Genomic DNA, 19,792 nt, shown 5'->3' with positions numbered 1-19,792 from the left:
AAATTTGAGACAAAGTATATACGAAACAATGTCATTTCTGTTTTTCTTTAAAAAAAAAAAGTTTTCATAGAAAAAAACCCAAACACCAAAATTACAACAGTTAATTTCTTTAGGTGGTAGAATTATAGATGATTTGATTTTCTTCTTTGTGTTTTTATGAGTCTAGCAATTTTTCTATAATACAGGCAGAGATCCGTATTCCTTTATCTACAATTAAGAAGTCCCAAAAGCATTTTCAAAAGTTAGTGGTGAACTCATTTAGGCACAGAACCTGACCTAAACCGACATGGGGTTGCTCCATACTTACCCCTAAATATTACAGGTCTCACTGCAGAAATAGTTTCAGTGCTGCCCAGATCCCACTAGCAGCTCAATATTACCCTCCAACAGCCCAAAGATTCTGGATTCTAAACCCCAAGGTTTCTGACAAGAAATTGTGGACCTGTATCAGTTTATAACTTAGACACCATTACCATTTTTAGGCTTTTATCTTTTTTTTCTTTTGGTTACTCCTCATCTGAGGATATTTTTTTCCCACTGATTTTTTAGACCGAATGGAAAGGAGGGGGAGAGACAAAGAGAGAAACACTGATGTGAGAGAGACACGTCGGTTGGTTGTCTCCCAGTGGCACCCCAACGGGGGCGGGGATCGAGCCTGCAACCGAGGTGCATGCCCTTGACTGGAATCGAACCTGAGGCCACAGCTGACAGCGTTCTAACTACTGAGCCAAACCAGCAAGGCAGGGCAAGGCTTTTAAAAATGGGACTCATATTTGAAAAGGCTGGGAGCCCCTGCTACCAATTATTATAAATTTTAAAATTGCAACATCAATAAAAAATATGTCCTTAAAACAGGATGATCATTCCAAAATCATTAAAGGTGGGAAATGCGTCACATACATTTTAGCTCACGTGATGCTGCTTCAGGAGGTAGGTAGTGTCCCAGACCCTGACACAAATGAAGACACAGATGCTCAGAGAGGTTCTATAATTTGCCTAAGTCACAGGCAGAGGTGGAAGAGAACCTGGCCCTTAACGGCTCCGCTGAGTAAGCAAGCCAGGGCAGTCGGCTTCCAGGATCAATTCCACCGCTGTTGTTTTTGGGGTTTTTTAAATCCTCACTAGAGAATATTTTTTCCATTGCTTTTCAGAGAGTGGAAGGGGTGAGAGAGAGAGAGAAACATCGATGTAAGAGAGAGACATCAATTGGTTGCCTCCTGCACTCACCTCAACTGGGGCAGGGGATTGAGCCTGCAACCGAGGTACATGCCCTTGACTGGAATGGAACCCGGGACCTTCAGTCCAAGGGCCAACGCTCTAACCACTGAGCCAAACCAACTAGGGCACCTCCAGCGTTTTTAATAGTGGTCATAACATCATAAGTAAAGCAGAGACAACTAACTTTTGTTTCAAAAACTCTCTTTTGATTTGTAAACTAAACAAACTTGATCTACAAATTACTGAGAAAGGATAAATATGAAGCCATACCATATAATTTCTAGTATTACTACCATTAACTCTAACCACACCAAAGTTATTTGAAGATGTTCTACAAATATAACGATATAATTTTCTGTACCACAGAAAATCTCCCAGTAATCTTTTGGAAGTCAGTGTGGGGAAAATTTTCTGAGGGCTCTCCAGAAAAGCCAAGTTCCTGCCCACAGGAGAGCCTGACGTTTCCAAGAACAAACTCTCCGCTATCTACTTTTGGGGTTTCCTTGGTGTCTCTGGACTGTAAAACCCAGTAATTTGCTTTCCCTACAGAAGACTAAGGCAGAAATAGCCTTGACTTCCTTTTGCAAACCAAAATTCACAGCTGTTTGGGGTGAACAAACTAAGGGGGGGAAGGCGGGGGAAATCCTTCTGAAGGGGTTTTTCTGGCCAAGGACGCAACTTTCACTGGGACCATAACCCCACAGGACAAGTGAGCATGCTGAAGCTGACTGGACACAAATCACATTCTTCAGACCACAAGACTGTTCCACTGTTTCCTGTCTCTAATTTTTGTAACTAAGACAGTAAAACCTGAACTTCAACTGGAGAATACAGAAAAAGGGAGAGCTCTGAGTTATCAAACTTCTGCTAGATTATCTTTTACTACAAGTACATCCCTTACTCAGTTTAGATTAGGCACTTTCTAGATTTTTAGATATAAAGTAACCACATTTCCAGGCATGCTACCTTGTTTAGTTTTGTGCTATTTTTTTTTTTTTAACAAGGAAACTGCATTCTGCTGAGAAAGCAAAAATGCACAGCAATTCCAAAGTAAAGGACAAGGTTGCCATCGCAATAAAATCATACCTAAAAGAAGTATTTTAAAAAGCTCTTTAAAAGCCATTTTAATGAATTAAGGAGGTTTAGTGGAAGATCCAGAAAGCTGCTGCCCTAATGGAGAGCTGTTTCGCTTTGTTGATTTGGTTCTGCGTCTTCTCCAAAGAGCAGGAACTTTCATCAGACAAGTCCCTGAGACCCTGCTTCCAGCACCTCCCACTCCAAATCCTTACATGGACATATTGCCCTCTTCCTTGGGATATTAAAAACATTTTGCTCCAAACCAGCACATTCAAAAGAAATCTGCCAGGGTAGGAGGGCAAAAGGAAAGGGTCAGCATGAGAAAAGCCATCATGTCACTCTAATTTCCAAGCTAGATTCCTTCTGGGGATGGTGGGAGGGGGTAAAAGGCCCTTTCAATAGAACGGTTATGCTAACCACTCTTTTAGTTTTTAAGTCTAAACTCCTTAAATAAATATTAGGGGTCTTTTTTTAAAAACAACGAATAATTTGTCATATTTTCCGACATTTGAGACAACCTGTTACTGTCCCTAAAGTGGAGCCAATTTTTCGAAATTTTCATTCTCGATTCCTTATTTCAGAGCCTTTGCACATCCCTGGAAAACTTGTGGCTGCTTCTGGATAGTCTTCCCTGCCCTACCCCCACCCCAAATGGTAGAGGAAAAACAAGTTCATAGCCACAGTCACCGCCCCGATGAATGTAGACATAAACACGTCTGTAAGTGTTCAGATTTCCCCACAAGTTTCCCTGGCCTGCCCTTTTCTTCACTCTTCTCTCGCTGGAGAAGCCAGGCACAGACTTCCAAGCCACGACACAGCCCACCCGTGACAGCCTGTGCCTTCGCCCCTCTGTGCTTCTGAACCCCACGGGTGCTCCAATTCCCATCACTCACAGGCATTCAATTCCACGTACGTCAGTGCGTAGCTCGTAGTTCAACTGATGGTTCTAAGTGAATATACGATGTTTTCTTTTAGCATTTCCTTTTCTCAGATCTGTTTGCCCTTTAGTTGACAGAATTCACCTTTAACCCAAATCTCAGGGAATTCTCATACTGAAGTCGCTTTCCTGGAAATCAGTAGTTTCACTATACCCATAAACTCTCCATCGCATGAGAATCTGAGTGCCTGCTGTGGCCCAGGGCTGAAGAATACCTGGGTTAAAAGAAGTCCGGCGAGCTGCACCTGGGCTGTGAGCAGCACCCTGGCAGTGGGCGAGGTCGAGGACCTGACTAAAGGGGCAGAAAGGGAGCCAAGGAGAACGTGTCTGACCCATTCTCTAAGCAAGGCTGGCATGTCGCGAAAGTACCAGCTGTGTTCGCTACACCGAATGCAGGAAGACACAAGTCACGAGAATTCGAAGAACCAAAATCGCATCTCATGGTCGCATTTGAAGTGAGCCTCGCTGATGTGCAAAACGATGAAGTTGCATTTAGAAAATTCAAGGTAATTACTGAGGACATTCAGGGCAAAAACTGCCTAATTTCCATGGCATGGATCTGACCCATGACAAAATGTGCTCCATGGTCAAAAAATGGCAGACCATGACTGAAGTTTCTTTGTTTTGTTGCGTTTTTAAAAAATATATCTTTATTGATTTCAGAGAGAGGAAAGGAGAGAGAGAGACAGAGACAGACGGACAGAAACATCAATGATGAGAGAGTCATTGGGGATGGAGCCCGCAACCCAGGCATGTGCCCTGACCAGGAATCGAACCCCGATCGCCTGGATCCTAAGTCGACGCTCAAATGCTGAGCCACGCCTGGCAGGGCATGAAGCTCATGTTGATGTTAAGACTACCAGTGGTTATTTGCTTCATCTGTCCTGTGTTGGTTTTACTAAAAAAACATTAAAAACAGTCCAATTTGGAAGACCTCATATGCTCATCAACAGGTCTGCCAAATGCAGCTGATGATGGAAATCAGGACCTGAGAGTGCAAATGACTTGAAAGAAGTGGGCAATAAACTGATTATAGATCACAGCAGAAAAGACATGGAAAGGCTTACAGTCTACTTATGTGCTCCACGATGTCTTTGTTAGAAAAGTAAAATGCTGAAGAAGCCCAAGTCTGAACTGGGAAAACTCACGGAGCTTCATGGTGAAGGTCACAGCTCTGGAAAAGCTACTGGGGATGAGACAGGTGCTAAAGGTGAATGAGCTGATGGATATCAGCCCCTAGTCCAAGAAATCTGTTTAATTCAGACTAAGGGTGACAAATGAAAAATCCTATTTGTGAAAAAATAGTTTAACAGAGTGCCTGTCCAGTGACAGACTGAAAGTGTGCATCTGTTCAACAATTAGGAAATGAGACATTATATAAAGTAAAACCCTTGCTCTCCAGAACCTCTGTGGGACTAGACATTTTAGATAGCTACACTTTCTAGGTCATCTACTGCTTGCCCTTTTAAGTAACAAAATTATATCTGAATCATTTTGGATAGAAAACTAAAATGTTTTTCCTGCTTTCATTAACAAGCTAAAGTGAACATAATTTAATCTTTATTTGATGGTTAAGAGTCATAATAAGCAGAAATTATAGCATTAAGCTATAGTTTGATGAAGCTTGGGGCCTCACCAGGCGTACAGGGCTATATACATCTGTTAATAGTCTCAAATTACTGGGGATGGGAGGATCCTAGATTTTAACTGCTTTTTCAGTTTCTTATTTTGTCAATCACACAGACATATCATACTACCATAAATGCTGTAAGGGAACAGACTATGTATTGGGAGAGGGACTAATTTTTTAATTCAAATTATAAGAGAAAGTTTATTCAGAAAGTTACAGAGATAGAGGTGAGCGAGTTGGGTTGCCCAGGCTCAGGAAACAAGTTACAGAGGCAGCAGAAGGGCCCTTGGAGCCTAGGAGGAGGAACGGCAAAGGTAACTTGCCTGGGGGGAAGAGGAGGGAAGGGGAAGGCACGGGCGGGACTGACCGATTTGACAGAATACCTACTATGTACCAGGTCTGAGATAAAACTCTGCCGTGCGTCTAGCAATCCGCCTGGCACAAAGTAGATGATGGGTAAACATTTGGGAAGTGAATGGCATCAATGTGCCTGCCTAAGCTGGTCCACTCCCTTATTTACTGTTTCTAATCTGCCATAGTTTGGAAAACAGACACCCAAGTGTGAAAGAACCCATTTAAAACGCCTGGCATGGTGCTTTGCACACAGCGGAGCAGCATGACAAAATTGTGTGTGCTGATCTGAACTGAGGGTGGCTAACAGTGAGCACTTACAATGTGCCAGAAATTGTGGGAAGTTTCTTACACACATTACCTAAGACAGTACTATAAGGCAGATAATATTACCCACATTTTATACGCAGATACTAAGGTTCAAAGTGGTTGAGTAATCTGTATAGTCAGTAGCGGTAGAACATGAATCCAGGCAATCTGACGCCAGACAAGTGGCCTTAAGCACAATACTACACTGCCCCAAATGTACAGTAAGTAAACAACGCAAGGTCGGAAGGACAAGAAATTTATAACTTTGGTTTAAATCTGGAAGTCTTCTTTGCTGACTTTCTGACTCTCAGGTATGTGCTCAATGGTGAGGGTTACTATATGTAAACATTATACTGACAGGCCCAAGCAATAAACTATGAAAGCTGGGCAAGCAAAAGATTAGTGGACAAGCTACTGTGCACTAGAGATGATGGGTTCCAAAGAAGCAGAAGTCTGAGAGATCAATGTCTATTAGGGTCACTAGGGAGGGCTTTAAGAAGTTAAGACCTAAGCCTAAGCCGTGTAAGAGAAAAGGGGTAGGGTAGAGAGGGGTATTGTGTAGCTTAAGAATAACACAAAGCTTTTCTGGAATTGCGGGGGGCGGGGTGGGCATAAACAGATGACTAGTGGAACTGATTAATAAATAAATGAAAAGACTAACACACATGTGGTTTGGGACATTTATATCCACTGCAGCTGTAAGTTCCCATTCCTGATACCTTTACTTGGTCACTCAAACAGCTGGACAAACTGTGGGGGTAGGACATGGAAGCTAATGCAAAGGGCAAGCCAGAAACTATGATTCCACTGCTCTTGTTAAATACTCGGGGTCCCTAAGGTGGGGAGTGTGGACAGGGTGGACCTATTCTCTACTATTTCCAAATCTCAAAACGTAGGACATGCTGACCTAGGGATTATTTAAACATTTGCTCAGAAGTCTTTCACTAGGTTGAGCCAGAGTCACTAATTAATGACACACCTAGTGTAACAAGTGCCTGCAGATCCTCCCTGCCCCTAGGAGTCACAGGGGTGAGAGGCCGGCTCTTAGGCTATCTACCATCAACAACAGACACAGGAGCAAGTTAGGAGTCAGCTCCCCTAGGCAGGGAATGGAGACACCACCGCCCACACTTTATGACAAACTGGACATATTATACTAGCATGAGGCCCAACATAGAAACACTGCTCAACAAAGATTTCCTAGTATTGCTTAACTACACGGCAGCTAAATCCTCAGCAAAATTTCAAGTCTTTGAGTGAGAGAACACTAAGAGTAACTTGACCTGTACTTGAAGGCAGGAGATATGTGCAAGTTTCTCACTTCAGCAGTATATACTAGGGGTTAAGGTTATCTCTGGCAAACCTCCAAATGCTACATCATTCAGCTCATTAGAAACAGGCACCTCCAAACTTGTACAGTCTTTCTCTCATCTCTCAGATATCAAAGTGATCCAGGTAAGATTCAAAACCCAATTCACTCATTCGAAGTACATTTATTCAACACCTGCGAGTTGTCAAGCACTGATCTAGGGACTGGGAATATACACATGAGAAGACTAAGTCACTCCGAAAGATGGAAGTGTACCCATCCATTGTCATTACCATTCAAGGCTCTGCAGGAAGTTCTTCTAGTGTTCCACTAACACCAAATGAGTCTCCTTTCCCACTTCTTTGCCTGTCACCATGGTGTGCCCACCAGGAGCACTCTACTTCACCTACCCAAATCCTTACCTCCTTCAAAGTCAGCAGAAGTCCCTCTCCTCCTGGAAGCCCTGATATCCATCTCATCCCAAAGTGGCATCTCATTTCTCTGAACTACTAACAATTACAGTGAGTACCATCATCAGTTTATTTAGAAATGTTTCATCCCCTGATACTTTTATTTATTCAACAAATCCTGAGTACCAATTATGTGACAGCATTGTTCTAGGGGCTGGAGAAATTGCAGCAAACACTAGTGGTGTTTGCATCCCCAAAAGAACGCTTAAAGAGAGTTTTTCTCTTATACTACTTTTAAAACCTTCCTGTATTGGAACTGGGTTCCGACTCAGTGCTTAATACCTAACAATTTATAAGCACCTTGGGCTTCCTTGGTCCAAGCCCACCCAAATTGAAGTTACATAAACTAATGGGGAACAAAAGCAAACCAAGCCATTTCTAAATGAACTTCCACTTCTTAAAAACCTCAAAAGAACAAGGAAGGAAAAGAAAACCGGCTATGAAAGTGCTGCTGAACCAACACATTTCACTCACGCTGACAATTCCTCCCTCCAAGACAAGGAAAAGTGATCCTTTCCTCTAACTGCTTATGGCTCAGGTTCAAGTGTTAATTTTAACACCAGACCTTGGAGAAGTTTAGAGCACCCCTCAGTTTCCTAAACAAGTCTTTCTAAAGCTTTATTTCTTGATGAATAATCCCCCCCCCCCATGAATCCTGCATATGCCACTTAACAGGCTGACTAATCCAATGAGGTTCACTACAAGACACTAGAATTTGAGCTTCAAGCATAAGAGGGGCTCAAAGGACACTCTGGAGGTGACAAGTCTAGAGACAATTTTAATATAAACAACAAAAGCCAGGTCCTGCAGAGCCCAGTGGAAGATTCCAAGTTCTCAAAAGAAAGGAATCAAGAGGAGCGCCGCGACATTCTCCAAGAAGTGGCAGTTTTTGCAGGAGATGAGGGAGATTTTTAAAATATATCTATTTTTTGCTCTAAAGTGACTTGTTACGTACGACAGCTGGCACCCTACAGCGGGCGGGGGTGAAGCGGGGCTGTGCCATGCGGCAGAGGCTGCCACCTGGGCACTCCCACCATTCTTCGGAGCCAGGTCTGGACGCGAAACGAAGAGAGTGGCATGTGCAGGGCGCCGCTCGAACCCGCACCCGCGTTCCTGGTCCCGTGGGCCGCCTGCCCTCGCCTCGGGGCACCCCGAGAACCCACCTCGCCCGGGTCTCGGGAGCCTCCATCTCTCCAGGGACCCAAGAGACTGGCCCCCGGGCGGCTGCCCGGCCCCGGTGCGTCACCCACCTGAGCAGACTGGAGAGGGGATGGCTCGAGGAGCCGAGGCCGCCGCCGCCGCCGCCGCTGCCGCCTCCGGAGCCGCCGCCGCCGCCGCCGCCGCCGCCCCCGAAGCCCGAGGAGAGCCGCTTCCCGGACAGCAGCTTCTCCACGGCCGGGAGGTGCCCGGTGCGGGCCGCCTCCAGCAGCTCTTGCTCCTTCCCCATCCCCAGGGCCGCCGCCCCCCGGACCCCCTCCCCCGGGCCGCAGCCGAGCCCGCTTGCGCTCCCAAACTTTCCGTCTCCGGGCAACGCACCCCCCAAAACCGGCCGGGGACACCACCCCCCTCCCCCCCGCCTTTCCCCCGCACCAGCGCGTCACTTCCGGGATCCGGCGTCACGCGTCACCGCGCCCCCGCGCCCCGCCCCCTTGCCCACCTAGCTGGGCGGGGCCGGGCGGCGGCGCAGGTGCTGCGACCCGCGCCCGGCGGACCTCGCGGTACCCACGTGGGCCTCCAGGGGCGAGAGGAGCGGCGCGCGGGCGCCCGCGGTGCGGGGGAAAGGGAACGAGCGGGGCCCACCTGTACCCGCCTCGCGAACTGCGCTCCTTCCCAAAGGCTCAGGAGCCCCCGGCCGTAAATACGGTAACGCGCGCAGGCGGCGTAGAAACAAAGAGAGGAACGTGGTAACGCGCACCTCCGTTTCCTAGCCCAGTCTTTCTGCGCGCGGAACTTACGTAATGGGTGTGGGGACCCGGGAGAGCGGCGAATAAAATGCCCCCTCCGCACCTCAGTGATGGAAGGGAGGGAAATTTTAAAATAGAAATGTCCCCACTTCTTCCTGCTCCCAAGCTCTGAAACGGCTCCCGAAGTGGAACTCAAAGAAAGGACCACCCTCCCGGCAGGATTTGTCGCCTCTAACTTTTGATGAGATTTAACCAAACTGACCTGAAGTCAAGTTTGGGAAACCGACCCCGACCCCGAGTACTGGTGAACTGGAAATGTCATCTAGCCAGGAATAAACTGCTTGGCTTCTGGTACCAGCCCTGCTCCTGGCGCGAAGCGGGCGCTCGGTGACTGCGGAGAGAGGAGGTGGGCTGGGTAAGTTCTGTTCACGCTGACTTTTTTCAGGGGCTCGAGGAGCGGGCGAGAAAGGCTGGCGCGTCCTGTAAGCGCAGGCCGGCCTGGCTGTGGGCGGCGGGCCCGGCGCGCGAGGTCCCGCACCCCAGACGCGGCGCCCCGCCGTGACTCGGGGGGAAGCGGGCTGAGGGCGTCCATTGACGCGGCGCGGTTAGAAAGGCGGGAAGGGAAGAGACGTCCTTCGGTGAACGACGCGGCACGCCTCTGAAAGGCTGGTGTCCGGGATGGACGACCCACAACTGAAATCCCTGCCCTCAATTTCCCCTCGCCCCGCCGCCGCCAAACCAGAGGTAAAGCGCAGCCCTGAAGTCGCCTCGGAAGGACCCTGCGAGGAGCAGCAGGGGTGATGTCATCGCAGCGCGACGACAGGAAGTGAGCTGCCGGCTGCTGCGCGCGAGGTCCCGGGCTGCGGTGACGGCACCGCGATCTCCTCTCTCGTCTTCCCGCCGCGATGGACGAAGCCTGCGAGTCGCCCACGGAAAAGGGTGGCGACACAGGGGCGTCCGACGAGACGGCCGCTGCTCCCGGGGGCCCCGGGGCTACTGACGCGGACGGAATCCCGGAGGAAACTGACGGGGACGGAGACGGGGACCTGAAGGAAGCCGCGGCTGAGGAAGGCGAGGTAGGGAGGGAGGTGTTGACGAGCCCGGGGCGCGCTCCGAGAATGTGTTGCCGGCTCCTCCCCCGGCTTCCTGGCGGATCCCCCCAACTTAAGCTCATTCGACTCCCCCTAGATCTGCAACCGCGGAGGCCGGTGCGGGGTAGAGAGGAGACAGAACTATAGTGCTGGTCCTGTTCCAGAGACCCAAGCACTGCGTTAATATGTTTAACCCCTGCCCTTGACTATTAAAGCTACTTCTAAGAGAATTTTAAATAGCCTCTTGGTTTTCCTGGTGAGGAAATTGGGATCCGGTATCACACAGAGGGTGCAAGAGCTAGCACCCCTCAAGGTTCCTAGAACCCCTTTCACTGCAATACGGTTTCTCCCAGATGTTGCTTAAGCATAACTTCGTAATTATAGGCTGCCGAGTTGAAGACTGTGGGAGTTACTGGTTTAATCACTTTCTCACACTCTTGGAACATTTAACTGCTACCAGTGACCTGGATGCTACCGTCCAAGGGTCTCCCTATAGCATAAACACACCAAACACACCTATTGTGCCACACCAAAAGCTCAGCAGTGTTGTCTAGCCATCAGTCAGGGGACCAGAATCAGTGTTCTCTGGGCTCCACTTCTAGAGATAGAATCTTGGGCTCTTCGAGCTGTAAGTAAGGAACTTAAAGAGATCATGGAAGGATATTAGATTAGATGGAACCAGCCTTTCAGAACATAAAGTTGCATCAAAATATATAGAGTAGGAACTCTGAGAAAAAAAACAATGTTCTGAAACTATTTTAAGAAGGAACCTTTGAAACATCTCAAAGACAGAAAGGATTTGAAGAATAATTAGCTTAGGCCAATAGAGAGTTCACTACATAGAGAAATGTGCACCCAACAGAAGATACAACTTTTTTTTTATGCGTCCAAAACACTTTTAAAAATTGACCATATACCTAACCACACAGAAAAGCAAAAATTCTTAAAAGTAGAAATCACAACAGGCCACATCCTATTAGTACAGTGCAATAAACTTGAAATTAACAATAAAAAGCCCCCCCTCCTCCCCCCAAAAATAACACCTGGACACCTTAAACTGTTTTCTAAATAGCCCCTAGATTAAAGAAATTAACAGAGACACTACATCAAATCCTATGGGGTTTGATCAAAACCTTACTTAAAGAAAAAAATTATAGCCTTACATATTTTTATTAACAAGAAGGAGATACTGAAAATAAGCACCCAACTCAAGAAAACAGAAAAAGAACAGAATAAACCAGAATAATGTAGGAACAGGGAGCTGATAAGAATAAAAGCAGTTATTAATGAGTGAATGCTTTAAAAACATAAGTAATAAAGACTTAGTTATTTGAAATGTAAATGCACAACATTATGAAATAAGGAAGGGCTATAGGCACTGATAGGGAGATCTTTAAAGTTTTAAGGAACATTTAACGTTCAAGTTTAGGCCAAATCATCAAATCCAAGAAAACTGGCTCATTTTTTAAGGAAAATATAAATCACCAAAATTGAAGCACAAAGAGGTTAGAAAACTTGTATTCATCAGTAACTAGAGAAGAAATTGAAAAAGTTGCCCAAGTTAACACTACCCTCACTTTTACCTACCTCTCATATTCCTGAGTTTAAATGTGAGTTCCTCTTTTGGGAAAACAAAGGATAAATCCCATTAGTGAGGTTTGTTGTATCCTTAGATTGTAAATTAAGCTGGAGGGGATGAAGCTGGGATTTTGATTTTTGTTGTTATTAAACAGACATTGAACATTTAGCAAGAATAAAATGATGTTAAATGCTTTACTGGGGAAAGAAAAATAAGAGACAGACCTATCTTCAAAAAGTTTTCAGTCTAGTAAATATTTGCATGATGCAGTAGAATTAAAAGATAGGAAGAAAAGAGCACTACATGTGGGAGAAGCTCACTGAAATGTCCCAAATTCAAAAAAGCACTGTTATGATGAGAAGATGACTCCTGTTTAATATTCTTTCCACGTGGAATCAGCATGAGTAAAGAGATCGATAGATTTAGAGGCAGAAGAGCTGGCTGGATGGAAAGGGCGTTTCTGACACCCCCTCTAAAGAATGAGGTTAGGAGAGTGGTTCCAGGGGAGAGAGGTTTTCATGATCCTTGGCACTTTATTGCCCTTGTAAACAGATAGGGGAGCTACGATCATAGCTGAACTAGCTGGGCTGTACATTTCTTTGGGGGAGATCGTGTGTCCTGCCGTTGGTGGTACAGCCAGTACCTGGAACCAAAGGCTACTGAATAAATGGTTTGTTGTGTTGTGATGGGAATGATGTCTTCTTACCTTGCCCGAGCCTGGAAAGTGGGCCAAGTATATAAAAGCATTTCTTTCATCGCCTCAGCTCAAGAGTCAGGACATCTCAGATTTAACGGCAGGTGAAAGGGAAGACTCATCATTACTCACTCCTGCGGCCAAAAAACTGAAAATAGACACGAGAGAAAAGAAAGAGAAGAAGCAGAAGGTCGACGAGGATGAGATTCAGAAGATGCAGTAAGTTACTTCCCGTCCCCCCATCGCAAGGCTCTGGCTCGGCCATGAGCCAGACATGTTTCTTGACCTTTAAGTTTTTTCTTCTTATAAACTCAAAATAAAATAAAGCAATTAATACACTGGCATATCAGAAAATATAAACAAGTAAAAAGAAAATACCACCTTGCCACCAAGATAATTACTGTTAATATTTTTTTGTATATTCTCCAAGATATTTTCTATACATATATGTATATCTATAAATTAAATTAAAATTTTCAAAGATGTTAAATACTGTTTGTAAACCTTTTTTTTACATTAAATATGGCAGATCATTGCATGTCAATGTATACCTAGGTCACAATTTTCTTCAAAATGGAGATAGCTTCACTGTGTTTTCTGCTTGTAAGAGTAGTAAGGCCTGGCTGGCGTGGCTCCGTGGTTGAGCATCGACCTAGGATCCAGGAGATGGCAGTTCGATTCCCGGTCAGGGCACAAGCCAGGGTTGTGGGCTCCATCCCCAGAAGGGGGCGTGCAGGAGGCAACCAATCAATGACTCTCTCATCATTGTTTCTATCTTTTTCTCTCCCTCTCCCTCTAATCAGTAGAGACATTAAAACAAAAAAGTTATCAGCGGAGGTAACTTTTTTAAAAAAGTTTAAAAAAAAATAGTATGGCTTCATTGCAAGTAATTCAGAGAATACAGAAAAATTGGAAAAAATAATTACTCATAATCCCACCACTCAGAGTTTACCCAGGGAATATACCCTTTCAGGTGTGTGGGGGTTTTTAATGTTTGATATGTACTGCTAAATATTTTCATGTCAGTAAATATGCCTGTAAATCATCATTTTTAATGGCTGCATTGTATTCCAGTATGTGGATGAACCATCATTTAACCAATCCCCGCAGCAGTTCTGGTGTTTTAGATTTTTTTCTTTTGACAACATTATGATGCATATCTTGAGCACATCTTTACATACCTACCTGTCCATTTGCTTCCTAAAATAAACTAGAAGTGTGGTTGCTGGTTCAAGTAGTATGAATATTTTCAAAGGGTTTTCATACATATTTCTGAATTCCTCTCCAAAAAGGGTGTTCCACTTCACATCCTACCAGCATGTATGAGTTTCTGTCTTGCCAGTCTCCTTAGTATCACTTTTTAATACTTGTCAATATGGCTTATGAAAAATGTTATCTTGTTTATCATTTTAATTTCTTTAATAGTGAAGGTTAATTTTTTCCTCTATACTTATTGGCCATTGATGTTTTTGTAAATTTTCTGTTCGTGTCCTTTGCTTATAGAATATTAGCCCTTTTCCGTATATTTTACAAATATTTTCCTCCTTAATCTGTTAGTGTTGAAAACTACTTGTGTGAATATAATCTTGTGTATTGAATTTCTACCATAATGTGAAGTGTGGTAAGGTAGCATTATAGGGAGTGAGCCTACTGCCGAAGACACTGTGGCCCAAGGCAGTGACCCAACATTGTTGTTTCAGTTTTTGTTCTTAATAAAGAAAGGATTCAGGTTTCACTTAGTCTCAAGTTGCTGAAGAGCAGAAATACTTGATCTTAACACTAAACCCAATACTATGGACTCCTTGAAACCTCATTTCTCATTGACACTTGATTTTATTGATGTAATAGTACATTTCGAGCATTCTTTCTCATAAGTGAACTAATTCCCCGAATCTTTGCCTAGAATCCTGGTTTCTTCTTTCTCTGAGGAGCAGCTGAACCGATACGAAATGTACCGCCGCTCGGCGTTCCCGAAGGCGGCCATTAAAAGGGTAAGGACAGACCGTCGCGCGGCGTCTTCACCGGCCACGAGGACCCAGCTGGACTCGATTATGGCCCCTGGCGTTTGGAAATGGGTTAGGCGAGTTGGATCGTGTAGGCGGGAAAATAACAGCAGCATGTCCCTCGCTCGTCCGCTCAGTTGCGGTTTCCTTTCCCAGGGACGGGCCTCGGCAGGCAGAGCCCGGCTTCAGCGGTCTGGGCTCCAGCGTGCGCCCCGGGCAGGCGCGCTTCGGTGCGCGGCTCTCCTGGCGCTGGCTCCCAAAGCCACGCCTTGGCTACCTTAGTCAGTCTCTGTCCTTCGTTGCAGCTGATCCAGTCCATCACTGGCACCTCCGTGTCTCAGAATGTGGTCATTGCTATGTCTGGCATTTCCAAGGTGTTCGTCGGGGAAGTGGTAGAAGAAGGTGAGTGGTGCTGGTCGGAGTAACGGGTAGAACCAGGAGTGGTCTTATTTTCAAGAGCATCCGGACTGAGGGACCTAATAAAGCATCTGTAGTGGTTTCCACTTACACTAGTTGACCAAGGGGGAACCTTTGTATTCAGTGAAACATGACCATTATTTTTCAAAGTTTCCCTACTGGGAGTCAGGAAGTATCTAGGAAATGTCCCTTCCTGATTCCTGTCCTCAGCCCAGAGTAACAGAAGCAGACTGGATTTTTCTCCAGTGAACTTGGCTCATTTCTGCTGCCAAAAGATACAAGAAAAGCCATCACTGGAGCTGCCCAGTATGGCATGGTGAGGAGTTATCCCTGATGTTACAACCCCTGGAACTGCCCCGTACCCATCAAGTAAAGAACTTGGCTGCTGTTCTAACTGGTTTGGCTCGGTGGTTAGAGCATTGGCCCGCACACACTGAAAGGTCCCAGGTTTCCGGCCAAGGGCATGTACCTCAGTTGGACGCTCCGCCCCAGTCCGGGTGAGAGCGGGAGGCAACCAATTGTGTCTATCTTACATCGATGTTTCTCTCTCCACTCTCTGAAAAGCAATGGAAGGCCTTAGCGGGTTCGGCTCAGTGGTTAGAGCAACACCCGGGCAGACTGAAGGGTCCCAGGTTGGATTCTAGCCAAGGGCACATACCTCGGTTGCAGGCTCAATCCCCGGCCCTGGTCAGGGTGCGTGCAGAGGCAACCAATCGATATGTCGCTTACGCCGGTGTTTCCCTCTTTGTCTCTCTCTCTCTCCCCTCCTCTCTGTGGCCCCCATCCACTCTTCTCTGAAAAATGGGAAAAATATCCTGCCCGGCTAGGCGTGGCTCAGCGGTTAGCACCGACCTAGGATCCAGGAGATTTCGGTTCAATTCTTGGTCAGGGCACATGCCCAGGCTGCGGGCTTGATCCCCAGTGGGGGAGGGGGGTGGTGCAGGAGGCAGCCAATCAATGACTCTCATCATTGATGTTTCTATCCTTCTCTCTCTCCCTCTCCCTTCCTCTGTCTGAAATTGATATATTTAAAAATATACATATATCCTTGGGTGAGGATTACAAAAATAACTTGGCTCCACCCACATCTCTAGGTGACATGTTTTATTTTTTTTAAGCAGAAGATAATGTTTTTAACTGTTTCCTATGATAAAGCCTGAGATGGGATATTATACTAAAACTAACATGGTACATTTTCTCACCCGAGAATATTTTTTCCGTTGATTTTTAGAGAGAGTTGGAAGAAAGGGAGGGAGGGAGAAAGAGAGAAACATCCATGTAAGAGAGACACATTGATTGGTTGCCTCCTGCACACATCCCGAGCCAGGCCAGGGCTTGAACCTGCAACCCCGACACATGCCCATGGCTGAGAAGTGAACCCAAGACCGGTCCTTCGGTGCCCAGGCCGATGCTCTAACCACTGGGCTACGCTGGCCAGGGCAAACATGGTTCATTTTATAGCATTCTCTTAAGAGAAAATGTCTTGGTTTATTTCCACAGCTAGCTTTAGAGGAGTTAATGACAATTGGACTGTGAATAAGCTCTGGTGGGCTCATGAAACTTTCTCCTTACCCTGTTTAGCACTGGATGTGTGTGAGAAGTGGGGAGAAATGCCACCACTGCAACCCAAACATATGAGGGAGGCTGTTCGGAGGTTGAAGTCGAAGGGGCAAATACCCAACTCGAAGCACAAAAAAATCATCTTCTTCTAAGACCAAAGTCTAGAAAGGCCTGGTGCTGGAGGACATCTGGTTCAACTTCAGATTGCAGACTGTGCACTGGTGCTTTAGTATCTGCCCAAGATTTTAATGTCTTTCTCAAAACTGATGTTCATCACAGCCAGAAGGCACAGCCAGAAGGCATGCAGTTCATACAGGCCTTGACTAACCATTGGCACCTGAGGGCATTCTGAGGCCTTCCACTGTCTTGGCTAGTTGGAGGAAAAGCACTGGGCCTTAAGCGTCTTCTGGATGGCAGAGCGGCTTTCAAAGAAAACCTTTCCAGGAGAACCTTGATGGCTTCACATTGAAGCCTGAAGTTGCTATGTCTTAGGTTGTTTCTTACACCTGGTTTTAAGTGGATGAAACAAGAAACTTTTGACTTGTGAGACACTAACATGAAGGACATGCTACAGGAGTAGTGGAATAGTTTGTCCCGTTAACATTTAAGATTCTCCTATGGATTTTGGTGAGTGGTCATTAAACTGTTTTCCAACTTGTCATATGTGTGTTCATTTTCTAACTGGTTGGAATGGGGGGAATTCATCATTCTTTTTTTGGTATCAGTAAAACTGGTCTTGGGTTTTTTGTGAAAATCTGAGCCCTTCTTTCTACTACAGCTATTAAAATTTAACCTCATTAAAGAGTATTTAAAGCACTTAAAAACAATGTAAAAGCCCATATATTTCAGATTTCTTATAGATATACCACAACCAGTTCTGTTTAACAAGTTTAATTTGCTTTTTTCAGGTGGTTCACAGAACCAGTACACTCAAGGTTTGGTTAGATATTGCAACATTAAAATTTCCCAATACTGACCAGTATTCCAGTTTGTCAGATACATTCTCATTGTTTTCCTCAAATAGAGGGGAATGGAGTGACCTTTAATTGACAGTGATTAGCAGTAATAAGGCTACAGGATTAGTTGGCAGTCCCCAAGAATTCTTTTCCTCTCAGTGTCACAGGGAAGAGGGCTGTGAAGCTGTTCTCTTTTGAAGCTTTCCTGAGCATGTCCTAGTAAAGATTCCAATTCTGTTTAGCACCCTGAGTGGGGGAAAGAGCGTGAACTCACAAAGTTGGGCAGATCTGAGTTAGTATATTACTAACGTCATGGCTTTAAACTTGTCCTTAGCCAATGGAGAAGACACTTCAGTGGGCATTCCACAAAGAAAGCTAGTAAGACTTAAGCTACATCCTGACCAAAAATTAATGAACTAAGGGGGGGGGGGACAAACATTCTGTCAGTTCTAACAGGATTTTTAAACAGTTATAGGAACTATATTTCAATTCAAGATACTGGGTAAGGCTGAAAATTACCAATAACAAGGGAGAAAGTTCATATCACAAGTCTGGCCACTTGGCAAAACCTCCCAGTTGAAGATTATCTAGGAGTGTTTCACCTTGTATCTGTTGTAAGAGATGGGAAAGATAATCCCCACGCAACAGCTACTCTCCATACCTACCCAGAGGCGAATAGGAATTTCCTATCCTAGCAGAAGGTGGGGGAAGCCATCGGTTTGGGTGAGAGGACAATACACCCACCAGAATCTTGAAACAGTCATGACCGTGGAAATCACAGCTTTTGTGGTTCTCGACCAGGTGTCATCCTACTAGCTTGTGCAACAATTTCAGTTATTTCCAGTTTTGTAGTGTTGCTATAACTGATTTTAGACATTTAGGCCAAGAATTAAATAAAGGGGGGACGGGGAGACAAGCCATTAGTGTAAAGGTTCAAATGGAAAGCTCCCGTATCAATACGGCAATACTTCAAATTACCTTCTTTCCACTACCCTCCTGAACTAAGGGGAAGCCAACATAAGAGGGTTAAATGGAAGCCTTTAGGTTATGGGCTGTGTGAGGGGTGGTGCTTGCACCTTGGATACTCCATGCACAGGAACCATTCCTTTCAGAACCATGAAAGAGTGCATAAGGTTGAAGCCCATGGCAAAATCAGGGTTAGATTAAATACACAGCAAAAAGCGGACAACACAGGAATAGAATCCACACCTCTGTCTTAAGTCAGAGAAGCTAGGTTACCTATTTCAGTGAGTTGAAAACACAATTTGAGAACCATCCCTGCAGCTCAGCTATGAGATTTAAACCAGTGCAAATGCACTAAAACATATCTCCAGTACATCCACGTAAACAGGAAATGTACACAATCCCAGATGAGACAGTGAAAATGTTTCACAGCTGAAATGCTGATGTACAGTAGCTGGAGTCTTTGAGAAGTGGGGCTATCATCACTCCAGACGTTTTCTTGAGGTATTATTTCTTGTTCAGCCTTCAAGCTCCAAGGCAGAAATTGTAAGCAGTTCAAAGGAGCTGATACCATCTTTTCCTTCCATTTTTTCCTTTACATTTATCCTGAGGATAACCAGTTCATTTCTTCATTATGAAAAAAAAAAAAACTTCCTTCTTCCATTGAACAGAAGCATGAAGTTACACAAGATGATGTTTACTAAAATTCCATGGGACAAATGACCCCTACTGTATTTCCTGAGGGAGGATTTCAAGATCCAATGGCCAAAGCTGCCATATAATGGAAGTCAGAAATTTGGGGCTGCATTTGTCACATGGACAAGAGCTCCAGAGAGCCCAGAAACTAACTGAGCTCTGGCTATTACAGGGGTTAGCCTTGCTACTTCTCAGACTGTTTCTATTGCCTTCCACCAAGCACAAGCTTCAGGTGAAGGTATACCAGGGAAGGCCTTAGACATGTTCTTTGCATGGGGGGATGCCAGAGGGATACAGTGGGTCAGGGAGGAGAGGAAGGGAAGAAAATCAGAGTGCTTTTAAACCAATTAGTGAGCCTAAGGTTGAATGGTTCCATTTTCCAGCTACTGGATCTCCCTCCTCCCCCTCCAAGAACATTAGAAATGCCATATTTGAGAGGACCAGTGATCCATTTGTTCACCATTCTGCCTGTAAAAGAAGCGTTAAGGGGGAGTTTGTGGAGCTGTATTTCACCAAATAGCCCTAGTGGCCTGTAATTCCTTTCGGGAGGCCTATACCATGCGAGGACTCCTTACCCCTCCTGCACCAGCAGTTCCTGCCAGCGCCACTTCCTGACCATGAGCTCAAG

The 19,792-nt window shown here is 45.4% G+C and overlaps 2 protein-coding genes across 4 annotated transcripts in view; one reads left to right on the top strand and one right to left on the bottom strand.

Moving 5' to 3' along the window:
* Nucleotides 1–8,749, bottom strand: part of ANKS1A (ankyrin repeat and sterile alpha motif domain containing 1A) — a 176,734-nt gene extending 167,985 nt beyond the window's left edge. For all 3 annotated transcript variants that reach the window (XM_016223704.2, XM_016223708.2, XM_016223706.2), the window contains exon 1: nt 8,552–8,749. In XM_016223704.2, coding sequence (XP_016079190.2) covers nt 8,552–8,748 — 197 coding nt within the window. In that variant the 5' untranslated portion in view covers nt 8,749. The remainder of the gene's footprint in view (nt 1–8,551) is intronic.
* Nucleotides 8,750–9,050: 301 nt separating this feature from the next.
* On the top strand, nt 9,051–17,208 carry TAF11 (TATA-box binding protein associated factor 11). Its single transcript, XM_016223729.2, has 6 exons — nt 9,051–9,620; nt 9,948–10,281; nt 12,640–12,788; nt 14,473–14,560; nt 14,878–14,974; nt 16,571–17,208. Exons 2-6 carry the CDS (start codon nt 10,111–10,113, stop codon nt 16,699–16,701), a joined length of 636 nt encoding a protein of 211 aa, XP_016079215.1. The 5' UTR covers nt 9,051–9,620; nt 9,948–10,110; the 3' UTR covers nt 16,702–17,208.
* The last annotated feature ends 2,584 nt before the right edge of the window (nt 17,209–19,792 follow it).

Source organism: Miniopterus natalensis, chromosome 5, assembly GCF_054644295.1.
Source record: "Miniopterus natalensis isolate mMinNat1 chromosome 5, mMinNat1.hap1, whole genome shotgun sequence".
Taxonomy (NCBI): Eukaryota; Metazoa; Chordata; class Mammalia; order Chiroptera; family Miniopteridae; genus Miniopterus; species Miniopterus natalensis.
The sequence above is the reverse complement of the archived record's forward strand: the minus strand, read 5'-3'. Positions and strand labels throughout refer to the sequence as shown.

Coding starts and splice junctions, on each gene's coding strand:
- TAF11 (XM_016223729.2), top strand. CDS start 10,111: ATGGACGAAGCCTGCGAGTCGCCCACGGAAAAGGGTGGCGACACAGGG. Junction 12,789..14,472: donor GATGAGATTCAGAAGATGCA/GTAAGTTACTTC, acceptor ATCTTTGCCTAG/AATCCTGGTTTCTTCTTTCT. Junction 14,561..14,877: donor CGAAGGCGGCCATTAAAAGG/GTAAGGACAGAC, acceptor CCTTCGTTGCAG/CTGATCCAGTCCATCACTGG.